Source organism: Gossypium hirsutum, chromosome A04, assembly GCF_007990345.1.
Source record: "Gossypium hirsutum isolate 1008001.06 chromosome A04, Gossypium_hirsutum_v2.1, whole genome shotgun sequence".
Classification (NCBI taxonomy): domain Eukaryota; kingdom Viridiplantae; phylum Streptophyta; class Magnoliopsida; order Malvales; family Malvaceae; genus Gossypium; species Gossypium hirsutum.
In genome coordinates this window covers 83,841,880-83,863,278 of record NC_053427.1, presented here as the reverse complement: position 1 = coordinate 83,863,278, position 21,399 = coordinate 83,841,880, and the positions used below count along the sequence as shown (strand labels likewise).

The 21,399-nt window shown below is 31.4% G+C and overlaps 2 protein-coding genes and 1 pseudogene across 3 annotated transcripts; 1 reads left to right on the top strand and 2 right to left on the bottom strand.

The window, feature by feature from the left end:
- Window positions 1–1,796: 1,796 nt before the first annotated feature.
- LOC107948108 (AP-1 complex subunit sigma-1) lies at window positions 1,797–6,486 on the top strand. Its single transcript, XM_016882577.2, has 7 exons — window positions 1,797–2,007; window positions 2,752–2,838; window positions 4,256–4,347; window positions 4,444–4,552; window positions 4,958–4,993; window positions 5,424–5,510; window positions 6,274–6,486. Exons 1-7 carry the CDS (start codon window positions 2,005–2,007, stop codon window positions 6,346–6,348), a joined length of 489 nt encoding a protein of 162 aa, XP_016738066.2. The 5' UTR covers window positions 1,797–2,004; the 3' UTR covers window positions 6,349–6,486.
- A 185-nt stretch (window positions 6,487–6,671) lies between these two features.
- On the bottom strand, window positions 6,672–10,409 carry LOC107949223 (UDP-rhamnose/UDP-galactose transporter 3-like; annotated as a pseudogene).
- A 2,357-nt stretch (window positions 10,410–12,766) lies between these two features.
- Window positions 12,767–16,901, bottom strand: LOC107949222 (ankyrin repeat domain-containing protein 2A). 2 transcript variants are annotated; one of them, XR_005925780.1, is made up of 10 exons: window positions 16,766–16,901; window positions 16,606–16,656; window positions 16,024–16,187; window positions 14,986–15,198; window positions 14,748–14,896; window positions 14,414–14,579; window positions 14,238–14,330; window positions 13,323–13,462; window positions 12,936–13,225; window positions 12,767–12,897 (listed from the first exon to the last, which is right to left on the bottom strand). XR_005925780.1 is itself a non-coding variant. In XM_016883962.2 (9 exons), exons 2-9 carry the CDS (start codon window positions 16,640–16,642, stop codon window positions 13,126–13,128), a joined length of 1,062 nt encoding a protein of 353 aa, XP_016739451.1. In that variant the 5' UTR covers window positions 16,643–16,656; window positions 16,766–16,901; the 3' UTR covers window positions 12,767–13,125. The 2 variants fall into 2 exon arrangements, 1 of the variants encoding a protein (XP_016739451.1); XM_016883962.2 differs by having other exon boundaries at window positions 12,767–13,225.
- Window positions 16,902–21,399: the final 4,498 nt, after the last annotated feature.

Sequence of the window (21,399 nt, the reverse complement as noted above, 5' to 3'; positions counted from 1 at the left end):
TTCGCGTATCGAGAATTCGAGACGTTGTATCCTAACTTACTGGATATGATGTCTTTTCTCGATTAACGTGAAATATGCCACTTTTTCCAAGATTTTCAACTTTTTAACACAAGGATCATATTTTTAAAATTCTTTTAAATTCTCAATTTTCGACATTAAGACATTAAGTAATCAACTAGGTACCAATTTTGGGCGTATCGAGGGTGCTAATCCTTCCTCGTGCGTAACCGACTCCCGAACCCGTTTTCTAAATTTCGTGGACCAAAACCGTTGTTTTAATAAAATCAAACCGTTTATTAAAAACAACCATTTTTCGAGGTAATCCAATCACACCTCATAAAAAAAAGGATTGGTGGCGACTCCCATTTTTGTTTTCATTTTCCAAAACCCAAGTCGACCCGTTTTTCATCAAAAATGGTGTCAACAATGCTAATGATTCATCACCGGTAATACTCAAATAAGTTCTACCTAAATCCATGTAAGGCCTAAAGATTAATATGAATTCATCTTCCTTCAACAAATAAAAGATTCTAGGCAGAGAAATATGTTGCTAACATCCTTAAGAAATAAGAAGAATTATATTGGAAGTTCTAATCATGGCTTGGGAGAAGGGGTTTAAATAAATAGAGGTTGAGTGTAATAATGCACTAATAATGCACTACTGGTGAAGGAGAAAATAGCTGTTTGGTTGAGTTACATTTGTTGCATCAAGTCCTGAGAAGGAGATGGAGAGTAAGAATCCATCATATTCTAAAAATTCATAATGAAGTGATTGATCATATAGTTAAATGTTATATTCTTGGAGTTTCAAGTTTGCAACTATACGACAATCCCCCAGATTCAGTGAAAAGTTTGCTATTAACCAATTTAACTCGATCAATATCGAGTTAAAATGTAACTAGTTGATGTCTCACTTTATATTGTTATTTTCTACAAAAAAAAATTATGTTAACCAATCATTGAATCATATTTAGATTTGAATAGCATTTTTGTAATTTCTGAATCTTATATAAATGCTAAACATTAACATCTTATATTTATATCTCCCACATATGATCTTATTCTATCTTCATCTTTCTATATTCCTTCGTCTCTACCAAAATATTGACTTAAACATCGAAAAGTAGTTCAAAGCATAAACTTCGATATGTCTTAGCTCACTGTTGTTTTGCACCTTTACCACATAGCTTAACCAAGGCCAACAAAATTACATCAACAACCACCTTTTTAAAAATGCCATTTTGGTATAGCAATGTGGTTTGCTTTCAAATGTCATTATAGATCGATAGAATACAACCTTCTCATATTCAATAACATGGTTGTTTATGGAAAATTGGAAGCCAAACTTTTCTATACAAACCAGGGGTGAAGTCAGAAAATTGTTTTAGAATGGTGGAATTAAATTGTATATTTTTATGATAGTAAAAAAATTAATTTTACCATTTTAATAGCCTATATCTTTATAATTCTTAAAGGATTAAATCAAAATGTTATCATTTGGGTGGCCAAAGTGTAATTTTATTATTACTAATTTTAAATTTTATAAATTATAAAGAGATTTAAAGAAAGAAAAATTCATTTTAGGGAGCTGGCTGAGATTCACCACTGGTACAAGCTTCATCGAACCCTAACAATTCAGCTACATGTATTGCAAAGGGATATGATTTTGATTTGTGCAAATCATTCATCAAGTAAATGTTTGAAGAAAATATGGCATTGGCATGTGAGGCAAAAATAACAAATTGTCTTTTTTAGGATATTTTTGAAGGGCAAATGCGGATGGCATGCGATCCGAGTATTTCGAAAAAAATTTATCCTTTTCTCCAATCTCTCTCCAATATGAAAATTTTAAGCCATTTGCTTGAACCATTAGATTAAAATAATTCAGATAACTGCAAAAATCTTAGCAGCACAAATCCGAGAATTGGAGATACCGCTTGCTTTCTCAGCCTTGAGATCAGCCCTGATTTTCATTTTGAGTTCCCATCCCGGCCAACGTCAACGATGGTAATTAACTCATCACTTTCATATATGATTTAAAATGTTGCATTTATTGCGATTCCAAACATAATAAATGCATGCCACAAGGTAAAAAGTAAGGTTGCGATGGTTCGATTCTTCATCTAAACATGAATTTTATGATTTTTTTTTAATTTTGCTTTCCTAATTTGATTGAATCTAAGCCTTGCACATTCTCATCAACTATATGTTTTCCAATCAACATTCTAAAAATTTTACTCCCTTTACTAATCACATCGGATCATACTTAAAACATTTCAATTTAATGGTTATTTTGGACATTTCAAAGTGAGAATATATTATCTACACTTTTTTTTTTAACAAATCTTTAGTAACACTTGAATTTGAATGCGAGTGTTATATATAAATATGTATTCAATATATATTTAAAAGATTTTATCTTCGTAACCTATGTTTATATATATTTTTAGATAAAACACGAAAACACTATAAAATTACATTAGTTCCTCATAGAATTGAAATAATCCATCTGAGTTAAATCTGGTACTAAGTAAGAACCATTGAATCCCTATAAAATTTGTAATCGTAAATTTAGTCATATGATCAACAATTGTATTCTGAAATCTAGGGATATCGCGTATATAGACCTTCAATCTATATTTATATTTAAATATATGTTAGATCAAGTGTTGAATATAAGTATATTTGATTAAGATAAATTATATATCCATATTTGTCATAGTATTAATATGTGGTATGAAATTGTTTCAGATTCACTTTCTACTTCTAATCAGTAGACAAGGGAAAGTTAGGTTGACAAAATGGTATTCTACTTATTCTAAGAAGGAAAGATCTAAGGTATATATGACTACCATTTTTTATTTACTTCTTTATTTATTATTTATGTAAGATTTCTCGATTCAATTTTCGTGTTTTTTTGAAATATTTGTGTTTGAATATCCGTAATTGACAAGTTTATATATATTGAAATGATTCTCTAAGAACTCTACGAATAAGTTTCTTTTTTTTTGTCACATACTTTCTATGTCACGGGCAAAAAAAGACCTGTCTAATAACTTACTATGCCTTTTTATCCTTTGAACTAATGAATAATTGTATTTTTAGTTTTTTTTTTAATATTTCAAATTTAAACCCTTTTTAACAAAAAGGTTTTAGCTTTCACCCTTAATTTTTTTTATTGTTTTTATTAAAAATTTTGGCTCTACCCCTGTATTAGGTACATGTGTGTCCAATTTCAGGTTAAAATATGTATAAATTCTTGTATTCTTTGTAAATTTAGAATTTAGTGTATGTTCTTTTATTTTTAGGAATTTAATTTCTCTACTTTTCAGATTTCACAATTCAGGTCCAATGTTAACATTATTAAAATATTTTGTTAAATTCAAGTTCATTACAACATCTTTTTTCAATTACATTACTACCGAGCGAGTATTTTTTTTATTTAAAAAATCGCACACCAACAAGTTTAACCAAAAAAAAGTTAATTGTGTTGACACTTGAACCTAAATCTGAAAAGTAGAGTGATTAAATTCTTGAAAATAAAAGTATAAGAACTAAATTTCAAATTTTAATCTAATTATCATAATTTTTCATGTAATAAAAATGTCAAATCACTATATCCATATTGGAATACATGTTAAACAAAAATATTAAAATAAAAAATAAAAAATCAATGTAACATAACATATCCATACCCATCAGAATCATAAGAATGTGCAGCAATTGTCCTTTGTATTTGGTACTTTGCTTTTGGTTTAGAGATTGTGATCCGAGGTGTTTACATATTTTATACTTATTTAAATTTGTCTTAGCTCTAAATATGGGCTTAAAATTTTATCGAAACCCATTCATATTATTTTTTAAAATATTTATATTATATTATTTTAATATTTAATAATATTTTTTATTTTTTATTTATTGAAATATATTATACAGTCATTTTAACATTATTTTAATGCTTACATTAGAGTAGTATTATATATTTAATATAGGTTTAGTTTTTTAATATGTTCTAAATTACATTATATATAAAAATAACACAATATAAAGTATTATAAACTTTTAAAATGGGTCACGTCGAGCTAGGCCAGGTTTGGGCCTTAAATGTTCAAACTTGAACTCGATTCATATTTTAAACGGGCTTAATTTTTTGAGCCTATTATTTTTATTTAAATCTTCATTAATTTCAAATGAACCTTCGAATTTAAATGAATAACCAATCCATGAACATATCTAATTGTGACAAATGGCATAGGTACTCCGAGAGCTGAGTGGGGTGACTCTCACAAGAGGCCCCAGACTCTGCAATTTTGTGGAATGGAGAGGACTTAAAGTCGTTTATAAAAGGTAATTAAAACAAAAACACATATATATATATATATATATATCCAAAAACTATGAATCTGGTTTCTGGGATTTTTATATAATATTAAATTAATGCAGATATGCTAGCCTTTATTTCTGCATGTGCATAGATCCTGATGGCAATGAATTAGAGATCCTGGAAATTATTCATCACTATGTTGAGGTTCTTGACAGATACTTTGGCAGTGTGAGTTTACCTTAACTAAACTTTTCACCTTTGTTAGGTGTATTATTGAATGCCACACATACACATACATGCATAAAAGTTTGTACATTAGATAAAAGAGTAAACTGTTTTTTTTGTTAAAAGTTTTATTCATTTTTATTGTTAAAAATTGATGTGACTGATAAAATAATCAGACAATTATATGTGCATATATCTTATTCTGGCATATAGTGATAAAGTTTTAAAAGTATAAATAAATAAAAAATTTTAATAAAAGGATAAGTTTATTATTTGATGTAATATTTAGAGATTATTTTTTAATAGAGATAATAAAATGCAAGTCGACTCCTAATATAAGGATTTTTATAGTACTTTTTACCATAAATACACTGTTTTCCATCTCTAATTGTGGAATTATTTAGACAGGTTTGTGAATTGGACTTGATCTACAACTTTCATAAGGTATGTTTATTATCCTTTCCCTCTAATAGGGCTGAGCGAAATATCGAGAATCGGTTCGAACTGTAATGTTCAGTTTGATTTATTCGATTTCGATTCAATTATTATTTAAAAATATTCTGTTTGATTCATTATTCATAAACTTAAAAATTGATAAATCAAACAGATACGAACCAATTAAATTTGGTTTAGTTACTTTTGATATTCAATTCAATTTTGATTTAGTTTTTGAAAATCAAAATATTGCACAGTAAATTGTAATTTTTTTACAAAATCGATTTAGACCGAATCATTATCACCCCAGTAAAAAAAAATCATTTTACAACAATTTACAATTATATATATAGAACCATTTTAAAAAGTTCAACCTACTCGCAGTAAACACATATCTCTAACTGACACTCAAACCCGAATATGATGTTTGAAATTGAAGGCGTACTATATATTGGATGAAATCTTGATATCCGGTGAACTTCAAGAGTCAAGCAAAAGAACTGTTGTACGTTCAGTAGCTGCACAGGTACATCAACTTAATTAATTACAAAAAAATTCATGCCTAGTAATTTTATTTTTTTTAAAAGAAAATCGAGATTCAACTAGAGTGTCTAAACATGAGAATAGCATATTTTATGCTTTGCTCAAGCTTAGCTTGGCCTAAAATTTGGACCTAAAATTTTGCTCAAACTCGTCTATATTTTCAAAAAAATTAATTCAAACCTATTTTAAGCCCGCTCATATTATTTTTAATTTTTTTTTAAAAATATTTATATTATATTATTTTTAATATTTAATAATTATATATATTTTTATTTACTGAAAATATTTATATTGTCATTTTAATATTATTTTAATGTTTACATTAAAATAATATTTTATATTTAGTATAAGTTTATTTTTTTAATATATTTTAAATTACATAATATTCATAATATAACATATTATAAACTTAAAACAGGATAGGTCGGGTTGACTCGGGCTTTGAATGTTTAAGTTTAAACACAACTTATTTTAGATGGGTTTAATTTTTTTGTTCAAGCTTATTTTTTGAGCCTAATATTTTTAGCTAAACTTTTTTAAATTTCGGACGAACCTTTTAATCTGAACGGATAATCTGATTCATGAATAGACCTAGTTTCAACTTAAGTGATTACAAATTTGAACCAGAAATCCTTCTAAAAATTGGATATCGGCTTGGTTCGACTAATTAATAAAATACCTTTACTTTCAAAATTTTGGAGTGAATTAATGTTTTTTCCTTTTTTATTTATTTGTCTGAGTTGTAGGATTCACTGGTGGAGGCCGCAAAAGAGCAAACCGGTAGTACCATTAGCAATATAATCGCACATGCCGCAAAGTAGGTTAGGAGGGTCGATTATTTTTCATATTTTAAAGTAATTTTATTATTTAATATTCGTATTAAATAAATATTTGGATATGAGTATGGTATTATGATATTTTAATAATATGGAAAAAAAATTAAGTATATACAATTACATTTAAATAAAATAGATTATTTTTGGTTGATTTTAGTCTATGAATGTGATAAATTATTTTTAAATGAATTTATGTGGGGAATGTATATTACATGCCTGGTTTATTTTGTTAATAACAAGTAAAATTATTTTAATTTAATAAAAAAAGTAAAATAAATATTTTCCTAAATAATAGAAAAAAATTTAAATTTACTAACATTAATAAATTCTTAGAATCACATTAATACGATAAAAAAATGTATTAGGGACCAATTATTTTTCATCAAAAAATATTGTATCACAAATGAATACAACGTATTACAATGAAATATCACATATTAACAAAATTAATAAATTAAATCGAACATTTTATACACTCTATCTAGTAACCAATCATTCTATACTCGACATAGGTATAAATCGATACTAAGATATAATCCTCCAAATATATAAAAAAAAAATCTAAAAAACAAAAGAATTTAACGTATACCCGTATCAAAAAATCATCTAACCACCAGATAACCCTCCAACTCCGAGCTCAACGTCTTTAACCGGAGACGAACCGTCCACTTCGTGCTCTTTCAACAACAGTTTAACATGGTCCGAACCATGTTTAGGCAACGATGTAGCCTTGTCTGCTTCAATAGCCCAACTATATAGGAGCATGCCAAGCACAGCAATGGCCATCCCAAGTATGTTTTTAAATGTTAGCTCTGAATCAAAGAGTAGCCATCCCAATATCAAGAAACCGTTTTCATGTGGCCTAAAACCTGGAACGAGACCGCGGAGAACCGTCCGATGCAGAGATATTGGCTTATATTGCAGAATACGGCTAAGGAGCATGATACCAGTATGAAGAACTGCACACCCAATCAACCATTTCATGATTAAGTTATTATTATTATTATTATTTTGTAATATAATGATTAATCGAAAATCAATTTAGTTACGAAGAGACGAGAAGGACTTACAAATGCGGCGGAGGATAAGTGATAAGTTGGGAGTAAATTGCCGGTGAGGAAGTAATCAACGAATGGACCCAGCAATAAAAGAGATACGGCTTGGATCGGAGCTGTTTGGCTCAGCAATTCAAAGGACCCTATTGCATATTCTTCTGTAAGGACCCGATTGACTGTTGCCACAAAGAAAAAACATATGGTTAAACTTAAAATCCAGAGATTTTTAATTAAATTATCAAAATGTGGTAACAAAGAATGACTCACCAATGTTCATGTCATGCATTTAAGTTTTTTTAGTAAACATATGCACACGTATGACTATGTTGAGGTGAATAATTATAAAAGAAAAAAAAATAAAGTGAAAGATATCTTTGTTCAATTAATATGTGGAAAGTTCAGAAGAGAAAAATAGCAGCCAATGTTGGAGGATATGAGTTTGAGTATGTTGAAACGTATTATCCTCTTATTTATGGGTTGATAAAGGGCCATGAGTAGTTCTAAGCATTATGTCAAAAATAATAAATATGATTAGAACTTATGATGAGATTGTTAAAACAAAAATATCACTTTCTTTTCCTTAATTTTTTCTCGAAATCAAGGTAATTAAAAATTAAGTAACTTAAGCTGGTTGAGTCTTAACTCGATTGACATAGACATTTTTGTTAATGCAGAAGGACATGGATTCAAGTGCGCTGAAACACATTATCCTCTTATTTATGGGCTAGGAAGGGATTATCGGTAGTTTTAAACATTATCTTAAAAAATAACAGATATAATCAGAACTTATAATGAGATTATTCCAAATAAGGAAAATGATATTGTTTTCTCTTGTCATTTCATCCTCTCATCGTTTTAATTACAAATCACTTATTAGATCATTTTGAACTTGAAATGTTTCAAATTTAGAATGAGTTCAACTTTAATTTTAGATCAAATCTAATTGAATCTGACTTAATTTTCAAGTTCGAATCCACATGGAGTAAAGAAGAAAGGATAATATGTAGTAGGAAGAGATGCTTACAATTTGTTGCAAGGAGGTAGAAAGGACAGCAACAAAAGCACAAAGGAAGCCCTGGGCATTAACTTTGACATCGGTAACAGTACAAACACCCACACCAACCACCACCACCATCACTGCCACCTTCACTTTGCTCGAATATTGTTTCCCATGGAGGATCCATTCCATCACACAAACGACCGGTATCATACTTAGCTTTGAAATCTGTATCATTAAAAACCCATCACCATTTTTATCTTCAATATCTAAATCATAATCTCAAACCATTCACTGGTTTCTATTGTTTTTTCATCCTGACACTAATATTCGAATCCGAGTAACATAGGTACAAGGAATCTTAATTACTTGATAAAATCCAACTGAATTCAGCATAAGGCTCAAGTTCATCCCAGTAATTGAAGTATTGGCGACAATGGAGAACCAGAGAAGTTCCCATAATGGAACCTTTTTTTGGGTGGTGTAACCACTGGCCTTTGACACTAATCCGATTATGCCAGTCATACAAAAGTGGAACCCAATTAACGTTGTCGCTGTAAAAAGCACCAATCAGCTTGTTAGATTTCCAGCAGGTGCTAACAAAATTAAATCAACAAATAAATTTGGTATATTTCATCAAACACAATGTTCATTTTTTTTTCTTTAAAATGTTTTCTGAAGGTGAGAATTAATGATATTTATGGTCTGGTTTTGATTTTTCTTTTAAATTTTCGGATAGTGAATATATTTCGTCAAGAGCGAAGCCATAAATTTTGTTTGGGGGCCAAAATAAAATTTTAAAATTTTGGAGGGGTCAATGCTAAAAGATTTTGTGTTGGAAAAGCTTAGATTGAATTATTAACTTTCTATAAGGTCCAAAATTGAAATTACTCCTTTTAATGAAAGGCTAAAAGGACTCAAATTTAATGTTTTAATTTATGGAGGATTTAAGAGGCAATTCTCTCATCTAGCCACCTGCCTACCACTATGCCCCTGTATTTTTTAATAATCATCAAAATGCTAAGAATACTAACGAGGTTGATGACTTTTAAATAACATCTCGGATTTGTGTACTATAAATGGAGAAAATAGTACAAGATGAACTTTGTCTTCTATAGATTCGAACTAATTCGACTTCAAATTTAAGCAATAATTGAGCTAAAATTGAACAAAATTAAATAAAACTAAAACCAAAATCGTATCCAACAATGGTTGAAATTGGTTCCCGATTTTTCTTTTTCTTTTTTTGCTAGAATCGTACTATGAATAGCAAGTAATAAGTCTACAGATCGGAAATGGAGAAAGAAACGAAAGAGCAACTGACCGAAAACGAAGGCATAACCGGCGGGGGACATGAGCTGTTTGTTAGCCATAATAAGGCCAACGGAGCTGACGACGTTCAAAGCCCAAGCTCCGATATCCGATACGGCAGATGACTGTTTCTTCTCTCTCTCCATGTCTCAGTACCAAATTTTCCAATACAGATCTGAAACGTAAATCAGCAGATATATAACCAAAATTTTGGAACTCTAAGAAGAATGTGTGGCAGTAAAACGCGTAAGAGGACTTAATATAAACTGCTTTGATACCTAAATTATACAATTGTTGAATTTCATGGAAACAAAGTTGGAAACAAATGGAAAGGAACGGCAGCAAAGTCCAAGTTCAAAGTCCATTGGCTATTATAGATCATAGGCAGCCAACGACTTGTTCAGATACTGTTTGATGTGAATAAAGAAAAATAAAAAAAGTAAAAATACCATTCCGTTGGTTGACTTTTCTTTTTCTTAAGCTTTTCTTTTCTTTTCTTTTCTTTTCTACCAATCAGCAATTTCATACTCGTAAATCCCGAATCCTTACCTCATTTCGCAATGATGAATCTTAAACGCTCATAGTTGCAATAATGAAAACGCTCAAAGTTGTTACCGTTTCGAATAAATCTGAAGAAAAATCCATACATTTTCTTGGCATCAATATTTAACTTTGATCTTACACCGTACAAATTCATGACACCTTGCCGGCTTGATGTGTTTTTATAAGAGGAAAAGGTTAATTTCAATGGCTCTAGTTATATTTTCTAAATATCAAAATTATAAGATTATAACAATTAGAGGTGTTAATGGGCCGGGCCGAATTCATGTCAGACTTAAATATGATATTAACATACTTTATGTTTATTTAAATTTGACTCCGCCTGAAATCTAGACCTAAAATTTTACTCAAATTTGTCATTATTTACAAAAGACTAACTCAAACTCATTTTAGACTCACCCATATTATTTTTAAAAAGAATATTTTTATTGTTTTATTTTAATATTTAATAATTTTGTAATTTTTTATTTATTAAAAATTTTTATATAGTCGACATTTTTTTAATATATACATTATAGTAGTATTATATATTTAGCATAGATTTATTTTTTTAATGTGTCTTAAATTACATATTATATAAAAATATCATAATATGAAGTATTATAAACTTAAAATGAATTGGGCAAAATTTAGGCCTTAAATATTCAAACTGAGCCTAACCCATATTTTAAACGAGTCTAATTTTTTTGTCAAAGTTTATTTTTAAAGTCTAATATTTTTACCCAAATTCTCCCTAATTTGAAGTGGACCTTTAAAACCGCACCAACCCATGAATAGATCTGATATCAATCGAGTTATTTCATTAATTAAATTGTCAATTTAAACCTTAAATAGTAACACAATAGTTTAAATCCGCCGTGGAACATTTGTAACACATGGAACTATATTAATAGTTGAAAGTGTGTTTTTTTTTTGGAAGGTCTAACCGGGGCACTCAATTTGCGGTCACATCATGGTTTCTCCATGAAAATTTCTCCTCTTCTGAAGAGATAATTATTAAAGCTTTCCATTGGGCTGAGGACATTACACTTTCGATGGGGAATGGTATAGCGCAGAAGCGTAGCAACAGATCTTTATGAAAATGGTTTACGCCACCTACCGACTGGATAAAGCTAAACTCTGATGGGTTATGAACAATGAAGGCAACGTGATCATAATGGGAACTGGTTGCAGGGTTTTTCAAGCCGAATTGAAAGCTGCTCTATTGTTCAAACAGAGTTGTGGGTACAGGGTCTTCGCTGGGCCTGAAATGTTGGCTATCATTTTATCGAGGAGGAAAGCGACAGCTATGAGGCTATTGAATGGATCAACGGACGAAATTGGAAGGTCTCTTTCTCTCATATTTATAGCCTAGTGTCACGGACTTAGAGTTGCAGATAAGATGACCACTTTGGCAACAGGTTCCATCACGTCCAACAATGTCGTCCCCTTTAAATAAATTTGTGATCAGGGATTCAAATAGCGGGCCGATATCAGAATAGCGGCCGTTATATAGCGGTAGTGGCACCGTCCGAAACCGCTTTTGCTGAAAATAGCGGTGTGAAGCGGAGTCACGCCAATAGCAGTGGGTCGCGGCCGCAACTTAACGGGTAACGGCCAATTGCGGCAATAACGGGCCGCTATTCCCGTTATTTTCCGTTACAGTAAATTTTAAAAAAAAAGTCATCCCCTCAAACAAAAATCGACAAAAACAGTGAAAAACAAAAGGGAATATATTCCCCTACCTGCAAAGTGCAAAATCAGAGAGCTTTCAATAAAAAAAAAGTAAAAAGAAGTCAAAGAAACAAAAAAAGTAATCAAAACTCAAAACCAATAGAAAAAGAAATATGAAATTTTGTTTCTTATATATGGGCAAACAACAAGCAGCAGATGAAAGCAAGGAGCCGAGCCAACTACCGAGGACTTGAATCTGAAAAGCAAACCCATCTATTTCCTCTTCGAAATACTTCTAGGTTTCTTCCAGTTCTTTCTCAGCCCTTCTAAGTTCTAAGCCAGTATTCCTTTACCTGGTTTTTCACACTTTAAAGTTTCAACAGCAGTAGAGATTCGGCCATTTTTGTTGATAGTCTGATGAGTTGGAGGCTTGGAGCCTTGGAGGCTACTGGTTAGGGTTAGGGAATAGAAAGAATCGTTTCATTTTCTTTTAATTTTTCTGTTTTTGTTTTTGTTTGTGGCTTTATTGGCAATTGGCATGCTGCTCTGTTTTGTTTCTTCTTTGACTCTTGTTTTACTCATTAATTAGGGACAGCCACCGTCCATTTTAAACACTAGAAAATAGGCATGTAAATTGTGCTTTTATCCACCTATCCATTGTTAAAATTTGTCTTAAAATAATTATTTAAAAATTTCTTTATTAAATTTAAATATATATATATAAATTTCTGGACACAATTTTTAATATGACATGGACTTCATATATAAAGTTGTGTTCTCATATCATATTAATAAAGATTTATAAGTGCTAGAAAACATTCTAAAATCATTAAAAGTGAATTTTTATAATTATAATTATAATTACTATGTTTTACAATGAGTTGTGCGAATTTGAAAAAAAATCACGATCGCGATACCCGCAGTGACCGCAATAGCGTCCGTTATGTCCGCGACCGCGACAAACGCGACGCGACCGAAAACGCGACCGCGACCGCAATTTAAATCCCTGTTTGTGATTACATATTTCTATTTTCATTAACTTCACCAGGTTTTTCAAATAAGTATTCGTATATCTTGTCTCATTCTTCACATGAAGAATCCATTCTATAAATAGCATATCTGTAAAAAGATAAAATGGGTCGAGCTTTGATCGATACCCCTTACTTACCAGCGCCACTTCCCAGCTCACAGAAAGGCATCCTTCTCGAGTAACTTTACTACCTCGTGCTGATCATTGAGCTTCGCAACATCGATCGGAGTCTTGCCGTCCATGTTTTGGAGAGTTCTGCAGTAAGAAGTTACGTTACAGGAGAAAGAAAAAAAAAGGTCGATACTCATGAGAGATCAAAATTAATGGTTTACTGACAATTTGTTTTACTTACACAGCGGCGCCATTCTTCAGTAGAAGGGCAACGCAGTCTTTCCGTCCATAGCCAGCTGCATAATGAAGTGCAGTATTCTTGTTCTTGTCCAAAGCATCCACTGCTGCTCCAGCTTCAAGAAGGATTTGAGCGCATTTCACCTTAATATAAAATCAAATTTGTATTAGCTTTACCCAGCCATAAAATGAACATGAAATTACACCCATTCCTTTGCAAGGAAATCTACAAAGCTATAGAAACATAACATGTGCATTAGCTGGAATGGATATAAAATACCACTAAACCAAGAAGCATAAAATACCACTAAAGCATAGCTTAGTAGCTGACGGATTCCATGATAACAATGACATCTGATAATCATTAGCAGAGCCTTATTGATTTGTGTTTAGATATGTAATAGTGATATAAAATTTCTCCCCACCTTAAAGATCCCAAGATGAGATGCTACAAGCAAAAAGGATCCAAATTCTACAGCATTGATGCTATTAGAGATCTCAGTGCTACTTGACACTGATCTTAAATCACCAAAGGTAATCAACTCGCTAAGATGGGTAATGAACTGATTCTCATCCAAAAGAGACTTCTTTTCATCAAGGTGAAGTGTTTTCTAAAATAATGAGTCAATAGTTACCCTTTTAATGTGTGAATTCAGAACTTCCTTCCGAAATAGTGATTATTTTATATTATAAGTTTTTACCTTTTCAAAATAAAATTCATTTTAAAATTCAAAGTTAACTGTGTTTTCTTTAACCTTTTTCTAAAAGTTATAGATAAGATCAAGGCTACCTTAGTGATTAAAACTATCTTATTTCAACACCAAATTTGTCCTAGCCAGATGAAAACACTTCATTTCTCAGGTGATGCAACAGCACAGAGAGAGAGAGAGAGAGAGATTCAGTTAGAATATTATTTTACCTCACCGTATCCACAGGCAAAATGCAATGCTGTCCTTCCCTCTGAATCTTCTTCATCCTTGTCAGCACCAGAATCTAGCGCAGCTTTTAGACCCTAAGTAATGAATACAGTCAAGAGTTTCTAGATTATCTGTCAAAGGGGAAGAACATCTGTACGAAGGGTTCATTCAGCCATACCTCAACATCACCAACACTAGCACAATTGTGTACAACTGACTCATCCTCATTTCCTACATCGCCTTCATCTGCAGCAGAGTTACCAGCAGAGGTGGCTGCATCTCCTGAACCAGCCACACCCATTGCTTCACCTAACTTCTGCAGAACTTCTTTATCATTCCAATACCTAGAATAGAATCCTTTTCTTTATTAATATTTTAGCGAAGAAATTGTTGAATGTAGATATTCTAAAGGAGAAAAAGTTATGCCCACAAGCTTATAGGAAAAGTAATGTACACAACACAAGCTTATGATATGATGATGCTCTTAATCTCCTAGTATTTTGATCAATCACCTCATCATTGCTGCAGGACCGCTGGTCTCTATTTCTTCTAGGATATGTTTCAATGATGGATCTTCTTTAATGCGTGACATCCTTTCCTCAATCTGATCTTTGTGTTGAGGATTAGTCAAACTGTCAAGCATACTAGACATAGCTGGATCCTGAAGAAAGACACTAAAACTTCATCTACCATACATAAGATAAACAAAAAAATCATAAATCTGCTTAAACTTGCAGAACCCACATATACCTGCATTAATGCATTACCAAGGTGCTCAGCCATGCTCATAAACTGGGGATTTTGCATAACCTGTTGCATAGTTGAATGGTACTGCTGCGGATCAAACTGTGGAATACTCTCTTCAACTGCTGCCCCTTGAAAAGTTTTACTGAGCTGCTCAGCCATTTGGTTAAACGAAGGGTCTTTTGCTATCTGCTCAGCTAGTTCCTTGATGCTTGGATCCTAACCGAAATTATTAACATCCATAAGCCAAAAATTAAAATTTGTTGAGATTTAAAGACAAAGTTGTTACAGCCACCAAGTCTGAAGGGAATGCAATATGAGATTAACATCAGACTGAAGTCAGTCACTAGAATAACAAATTCTAAAAAGTCAAAGATCTGAATGCAAATTAAACGAAATCCGAAATGAGCTGTACCTTAAACTGAAGAACGATCTGACCCAAACACCTAACAAATTGAACTTGACACTAAAATTAATAACAACTTTTTCATTAAAAAAAATACAAATTTCATTCACCTGAACTAAAGGGAAACCCGACCTGAAAATAACTCAAACACATAACAGCCAAAATCTAGAATGACTTTAACTCTATATGACCCAACCAAACCTGTCCATTTGCCACCACAACTTGACACCCCATTCTAGCTATGTCAGATTGAACTTTGAGCCCCATAAAGACAGACCCCGCAAAATTTAATATCCCCAAGTGCAACTACAGACCAATTTACAACCTTACCCAAGCCTTAAAATTATCAGTGGACACTGTTTTATTCTGTCAGCCCCAAGCCATTAGCAAGGATGTCATACTAGGTGCTATAAAATTATAAGTACTCAATTGAAACAGTGAATCAATGAGATTAACCATAGAATTTACGATGCCATACTACTGCAGCATCGGCAAAGACACGGAACAAAGTGATGAGCTATGATTATCAAAAGTTGATCAAATGAATAACTTAAAGACGATTGTATTTTTTTCCCCATTCAAAGAAACAATTCATAACAATCCAAAACAAGATTTAAAATAAAAGAAGAGAAGCTTACATTAAGAAGGCCACTCATGGCTGAGAAATCGAAGGGATTAGGTGGGGTGAACCCCATTCCAGGCATGGTATCAGGTGAAGCTCCACCCTGTACTGGTTTTGACTCTCCCGTGGAGGTTTCAGGTTTTGAGCTTTCGCCCTCCGTTGTCAAATTCGATTTCTCACCTAAAAAGACAAGAAAAAAAAGCATAAAAAAACCAACCGAACTTATAAATTTACGAACTCCACAACCAAGACAGATCGGATTAATCGATATTACTCAGTCCCAATCAACAAAATCCCTAATACAAGTATAAGAACTAAATTTAGTACTACTTAAAGGAAATATAGTAAACAATTACAATATAGCATTGAAAATAACGAAGAAAGCTACCTTTCTACTTCGGATTCGAAAACAACATCAATTCATCACCGAAACATGGTACTAAACAGTAGTGATTAGAACAATCCACAACACTAAATTAAGTCAACTGACGATTAAGAAACAATGAGACGGAGCTCAAACAGATCTCAGAATAAAATACAAAAATCTAATTTAACAGCAAAAAAAAAACATAGAAAAAGAATCTGAGATTAAGCTGACCAGTAGCAGTGGATTCCTTCTGCGAGTTGGAAGACATATCGGGTCAAATAGCTGAATTCAACAATTTAAAAACCAAAAAGAAAGTGTTAGAGATTAGAATTTAAAATAAATTTAGTAGAGAAAATTAGCAATTTGATCATAAAATAAATTGAAACTACACCTCTTGATTTTTAAGGTTTTGGAGTTTGTAAAAGTGAAGGAAATATTTAAAAAAAAAATTGAAATGATAATAAAATAAGAGAACGAAAGGGCTAAGACTCTGGTCTCTGACAATTAGGAGTTAAATGACAATAGCGGGGTCTAAAACGTCCTATTACCCTTTTAATCCCCATATTATTTGTGCATTTAAAATTTAACGATTGATTTCAAGAATTTAACTTCTCGTTAGCTTTTCTTTTTCTTATTTAACGATTGATTTCCAATGATAATTTCATTAATTTGAATTATGTGGAATTTTTTAAATAAAAGATTTGATTATGTAACTTATATTATATACGTGAAGGTCAAATAAGTAAATAAAAATGTTGAATTTAGGATTGTAAGATTCTTTTAACATTGTTTTAAATGAGGAGGTGAAAGTTATATTATATTATATATATAATTTCTACATCTTATTATATATTTTGATCATAGTTGCTCTCCCCATAATCTCTCTCTAACTCATAAATAGGAGGATAATGTGTTTCAACGCACTTGAGCCCACGTCCTACTGCATTAGCAACAATACATATACCAATCAAGCTAAAACTTAATCGACAACTCCCCCATTACTTAACCATCACAAAGTTGGAAGAGTATGAAATTAATTTATATATGATTTTTTGGTATATATATTAGCTTCGTAGCTACTTGAAGTTCTTAACCAATGGCGGAGCTAGAAAAAAAATTTTAAGGGGGAGGAGCGGAAATTTTTAAAGGATTAAATCAAATTTTTATCATTTTTAGGATGGTCAAAGTACAATTTTAACATTACCAATTTAAAATTTTATAAATTATAAAATGCCTAAATGAAAAATTTTCTATTTTAGGGGGCCAAAACCTCTGCCAGCCTCCTTAACTCCGCCACTGGTCTTAACATTAAAGTGCTTACTAAATTATGAGGTTTTGAAGCATTATTATGTTTGGCATTGAAGGCTTTTATTGAATGGTCACACAACTTATGAATTTCTAGTTCAGCTCTCATGCTAAAGTATGATCTAAGGCTTGGTAGTTTCCATGCATTTTATTGATTGTGTAACACCCCTACCCGTATTCCGAGCCTAGAATAGGGTACGAGGCATTACCAAACTTAATATGATCAATCATGTAAAAAAATCAGCCATAAAATTTTTTCTAAATTAAAAACTTTCATACATATGTTTAACGTCCCTTATATGAGCCTACGGGGCCCAAAACATACATTCAGGGTGGTTCGGGACCAAACCGTAAACATATGAAACTTTTGCAACACTTAAAAAATTTTCACACTTTGGAGAGTCACACGCTCGTGTTTTCAACCCGTGTAACTCTCTGTTTATAACTTCATCACCCTTGTCAGTCGTACACTTCATATAAATAACAAGAAACGTGTATGGGCTTAATTCTCATTCAATTTCTCATATATATACACAATTTCACGTTATGTAATCATACAACATATATCAGCCATATCTTTGTAATCTAAATATATTTTCATAACAACTTATCTTGATTTCAGACTATTTCATATTTAAGCTTAAATAACCAAAGTATTTGAAATATCATTTTTATGCAAATAGTACACATGAGGTATATAATTCTATAATTATGAATAAACACATTTATCAAACATTTTCCATATTCATATATCAATGTCTCATGTCTCCATATATCAATAACCATCATTTTCATGAATTTCGAGTTCAATTTCATAATTATTTGTCTCGTGTTCAATTTATTCCATATCGGAATTTTATTCATTAAAACATTTGAATTATCAATACATATGGACAGTACATTCAAGATGAACAATTATATAATCACAAATGAATTCATTTATCAACCAAGTCCTATACTCGTATCTTATCAACTAGTACTTCCTTGTATCACATAATTTCATGTAACACTTACTAAACTTTGTCAAATTAGTGAACGTCTTACGAAATTGAGTACTTCGTTTTCTCGATGCCATAGTTCAACTATGGTCTTACACATCTTCACATAATGATGCCATAGCCCAGCTATGGTCTTACACATATTCATATATCGATGCCATAGCCCAGCTATGGTCTTACACGAATCACATATCTCACTGATGCCATATCCCAGATATAGTCTTATACAGTAGCATATATCACACTGATGCCATATCCCAGATATGGTCTTATATGAAAATCACTTGTCACTTGTCACTTGTAGCCGAAGCTACCACTATTCACTGATCAGGTAGCCGGAGCTACCATTTTTCACTGATCAGGTAGCCGAAACTACCACTTTTCACTGATCAGGTAGCAGAAGCTACCACTTTTCACTGATCAGGTAGTTGAAGCTACCACTTTTCACTTGTCATTGATCAGATAAGTGTAGTCGAAGCTATCACTTATCACTTTCACTTTTCCTTGATCAGATAAGTGTAGCCGAAGCTATCACTTATCAATTGTTGCCATGGTCCAACCATGATCTTTTCCTTCAATTCATCGTGTCACTGAACTGAAATGCTCAATTTGATCATTATTCAATTTTCATGCTTTTACATTATTCACGATTTTATCATCAATACATATGAAATAACACATCATGAAATTCATAAAATTAACAAATAATCACTAAAATTTAGCCATATAAACTCACAAGTTCAATTTTTGTATTATAACGATAATCATAATTTCATAATAAATATACCAAATAAAATATTATATCATTTCTAATCCAACACTTATCGATTATAATCGGGCATGTGATCAATTTATACACAAGTCATTCATATATTTTTGTATATTTTCCTCCTCCTCCTCTCCATCCACATCCTTAGTATAAACAACACACTTGTAGGTAACATTATCCATAATTTTCACTATTTACTTCTGTGAATATTCAAGCTGTCCATCTGTGCCATAGTCACTAAATTATTTTTATCTTGAGCTACAGAACTCCAAGTTAAGATCCATAAATTTTCCCAGAAACTAGACTCATATTTCTTCTTACCATACAAATTTCATAATTTTTGCTTGGGCCAATTAATATAGTTTATTCATTGAAGTCTCCCCTGTTTTGCTGTCTGACAATTTCGACCCTTCTTCACTAAAAATTAATTATCTTCTCGTATAAGATTCGAATGATGTTTCTCTTGAAAATAGACTCATTAAGGATTCTAAACATATAAATTTAAGCCTCTAATTATTTATATCCAATTTTTTATGATTTTCCAAATTCAGAACAGGGGAACCCGAAATCATTCTGACCTTGTCTCACAAAAGTTATTGTATCTCATGATTTACAATTCCATTACTTACATAATTTATTTTATAAGAAACTAGACTCAATAAGCTTTAATTTCATATTTTATTCATCCTCTAATTCGATTTTTAAAATTTTTGGTGATTTTTCAAAGTTAAACTACTGCTGCTGCCCAAAACAGTTTTAGTGCAAAATGTTGATTTCTATTTTACCCCAAATTTCACAATTCATACAATTCAGTCCTTGCTCAATTAACCCCTCAATTAAGATAATTTTCTCAATTAATACTTTTTATAGACATTATAAGTTATTTCATAACTATTGAAATTCAGAATTTCCATATAAAACTCTAACTTCAAACTCTTTTACAATTAGGTCCCAAACATTCACTTTCTATTCAATTCTTTCAATAAAATCAGAATATAAACAATTTAAAGCTCTAATTCCATGCCAAAACATCATATACTTCCAGCACTCATCCATAACAACTTCAAAAATTATACATGGAATCAAAAACTAATGAAATAGTAAGTTGGACCCAATTGTAAAAGTCCAAAAATATAAAAATGTCAAGGAGAAAGCAATAATTAAACTTACATGAAGCTAGAGTATGAAAACCAGCTTGAACCCTCCTCCATGGCTGTTTTTCAGCTGATGAATATGAAGAGAAATGGAGAGAATTCTAGATATTCCAATGTAGTCCCATTTTTATTTAGCCAATTTTGTCAATTTTCCAATTTTGCCCTTATTTCACCCATTTCCTGATTTTTCTCAGTTATTGCCGCCCAAAATATCTCCTTTGGGCTTATTTTCACTTTAGGTCCTTCCTCATTTGACAATTGAGCTATTTAATCCTTTTAGCAACTTTTACACCCTTTTCAATTTAGTCCTTTTTATTTAATTAACCACCCAAACGTTAAAATTTTCTGACTAAATTTTATTACTACCTCACCAACACTCCATAAATATTTCTAAAAATATTTATGGCTTGATTTATGAAGTTGAGGTCACGATACCTCATTCTCGACCCAATTTACCTAATTAATTCTTTTAAATCACCAAATTCACTAATTCAAAAATTCTTTTATATTCACATTTGACTCATAGGTATTAATTTATTAAATTTTCAACTCACCCGTCGGATTTAGTGATCTCAAATCTCTATTCCCGATACGATTGAAAATCAGGCTGTTACAGATTGAGTCATGATATTGCATGTTTTAGAAATTTTGAGATAATTTTTAAGTGTTTGAAGCTTAAATTTTGGTACTCTCCCTCTAGGTCTCGAGACACAATACATATGTGTTGAGATAAAGAAGTTACAATATTTATTTTTTCTCTAACGGTCTAATGACATAGATGAGATCTTGAGGTTTAAAA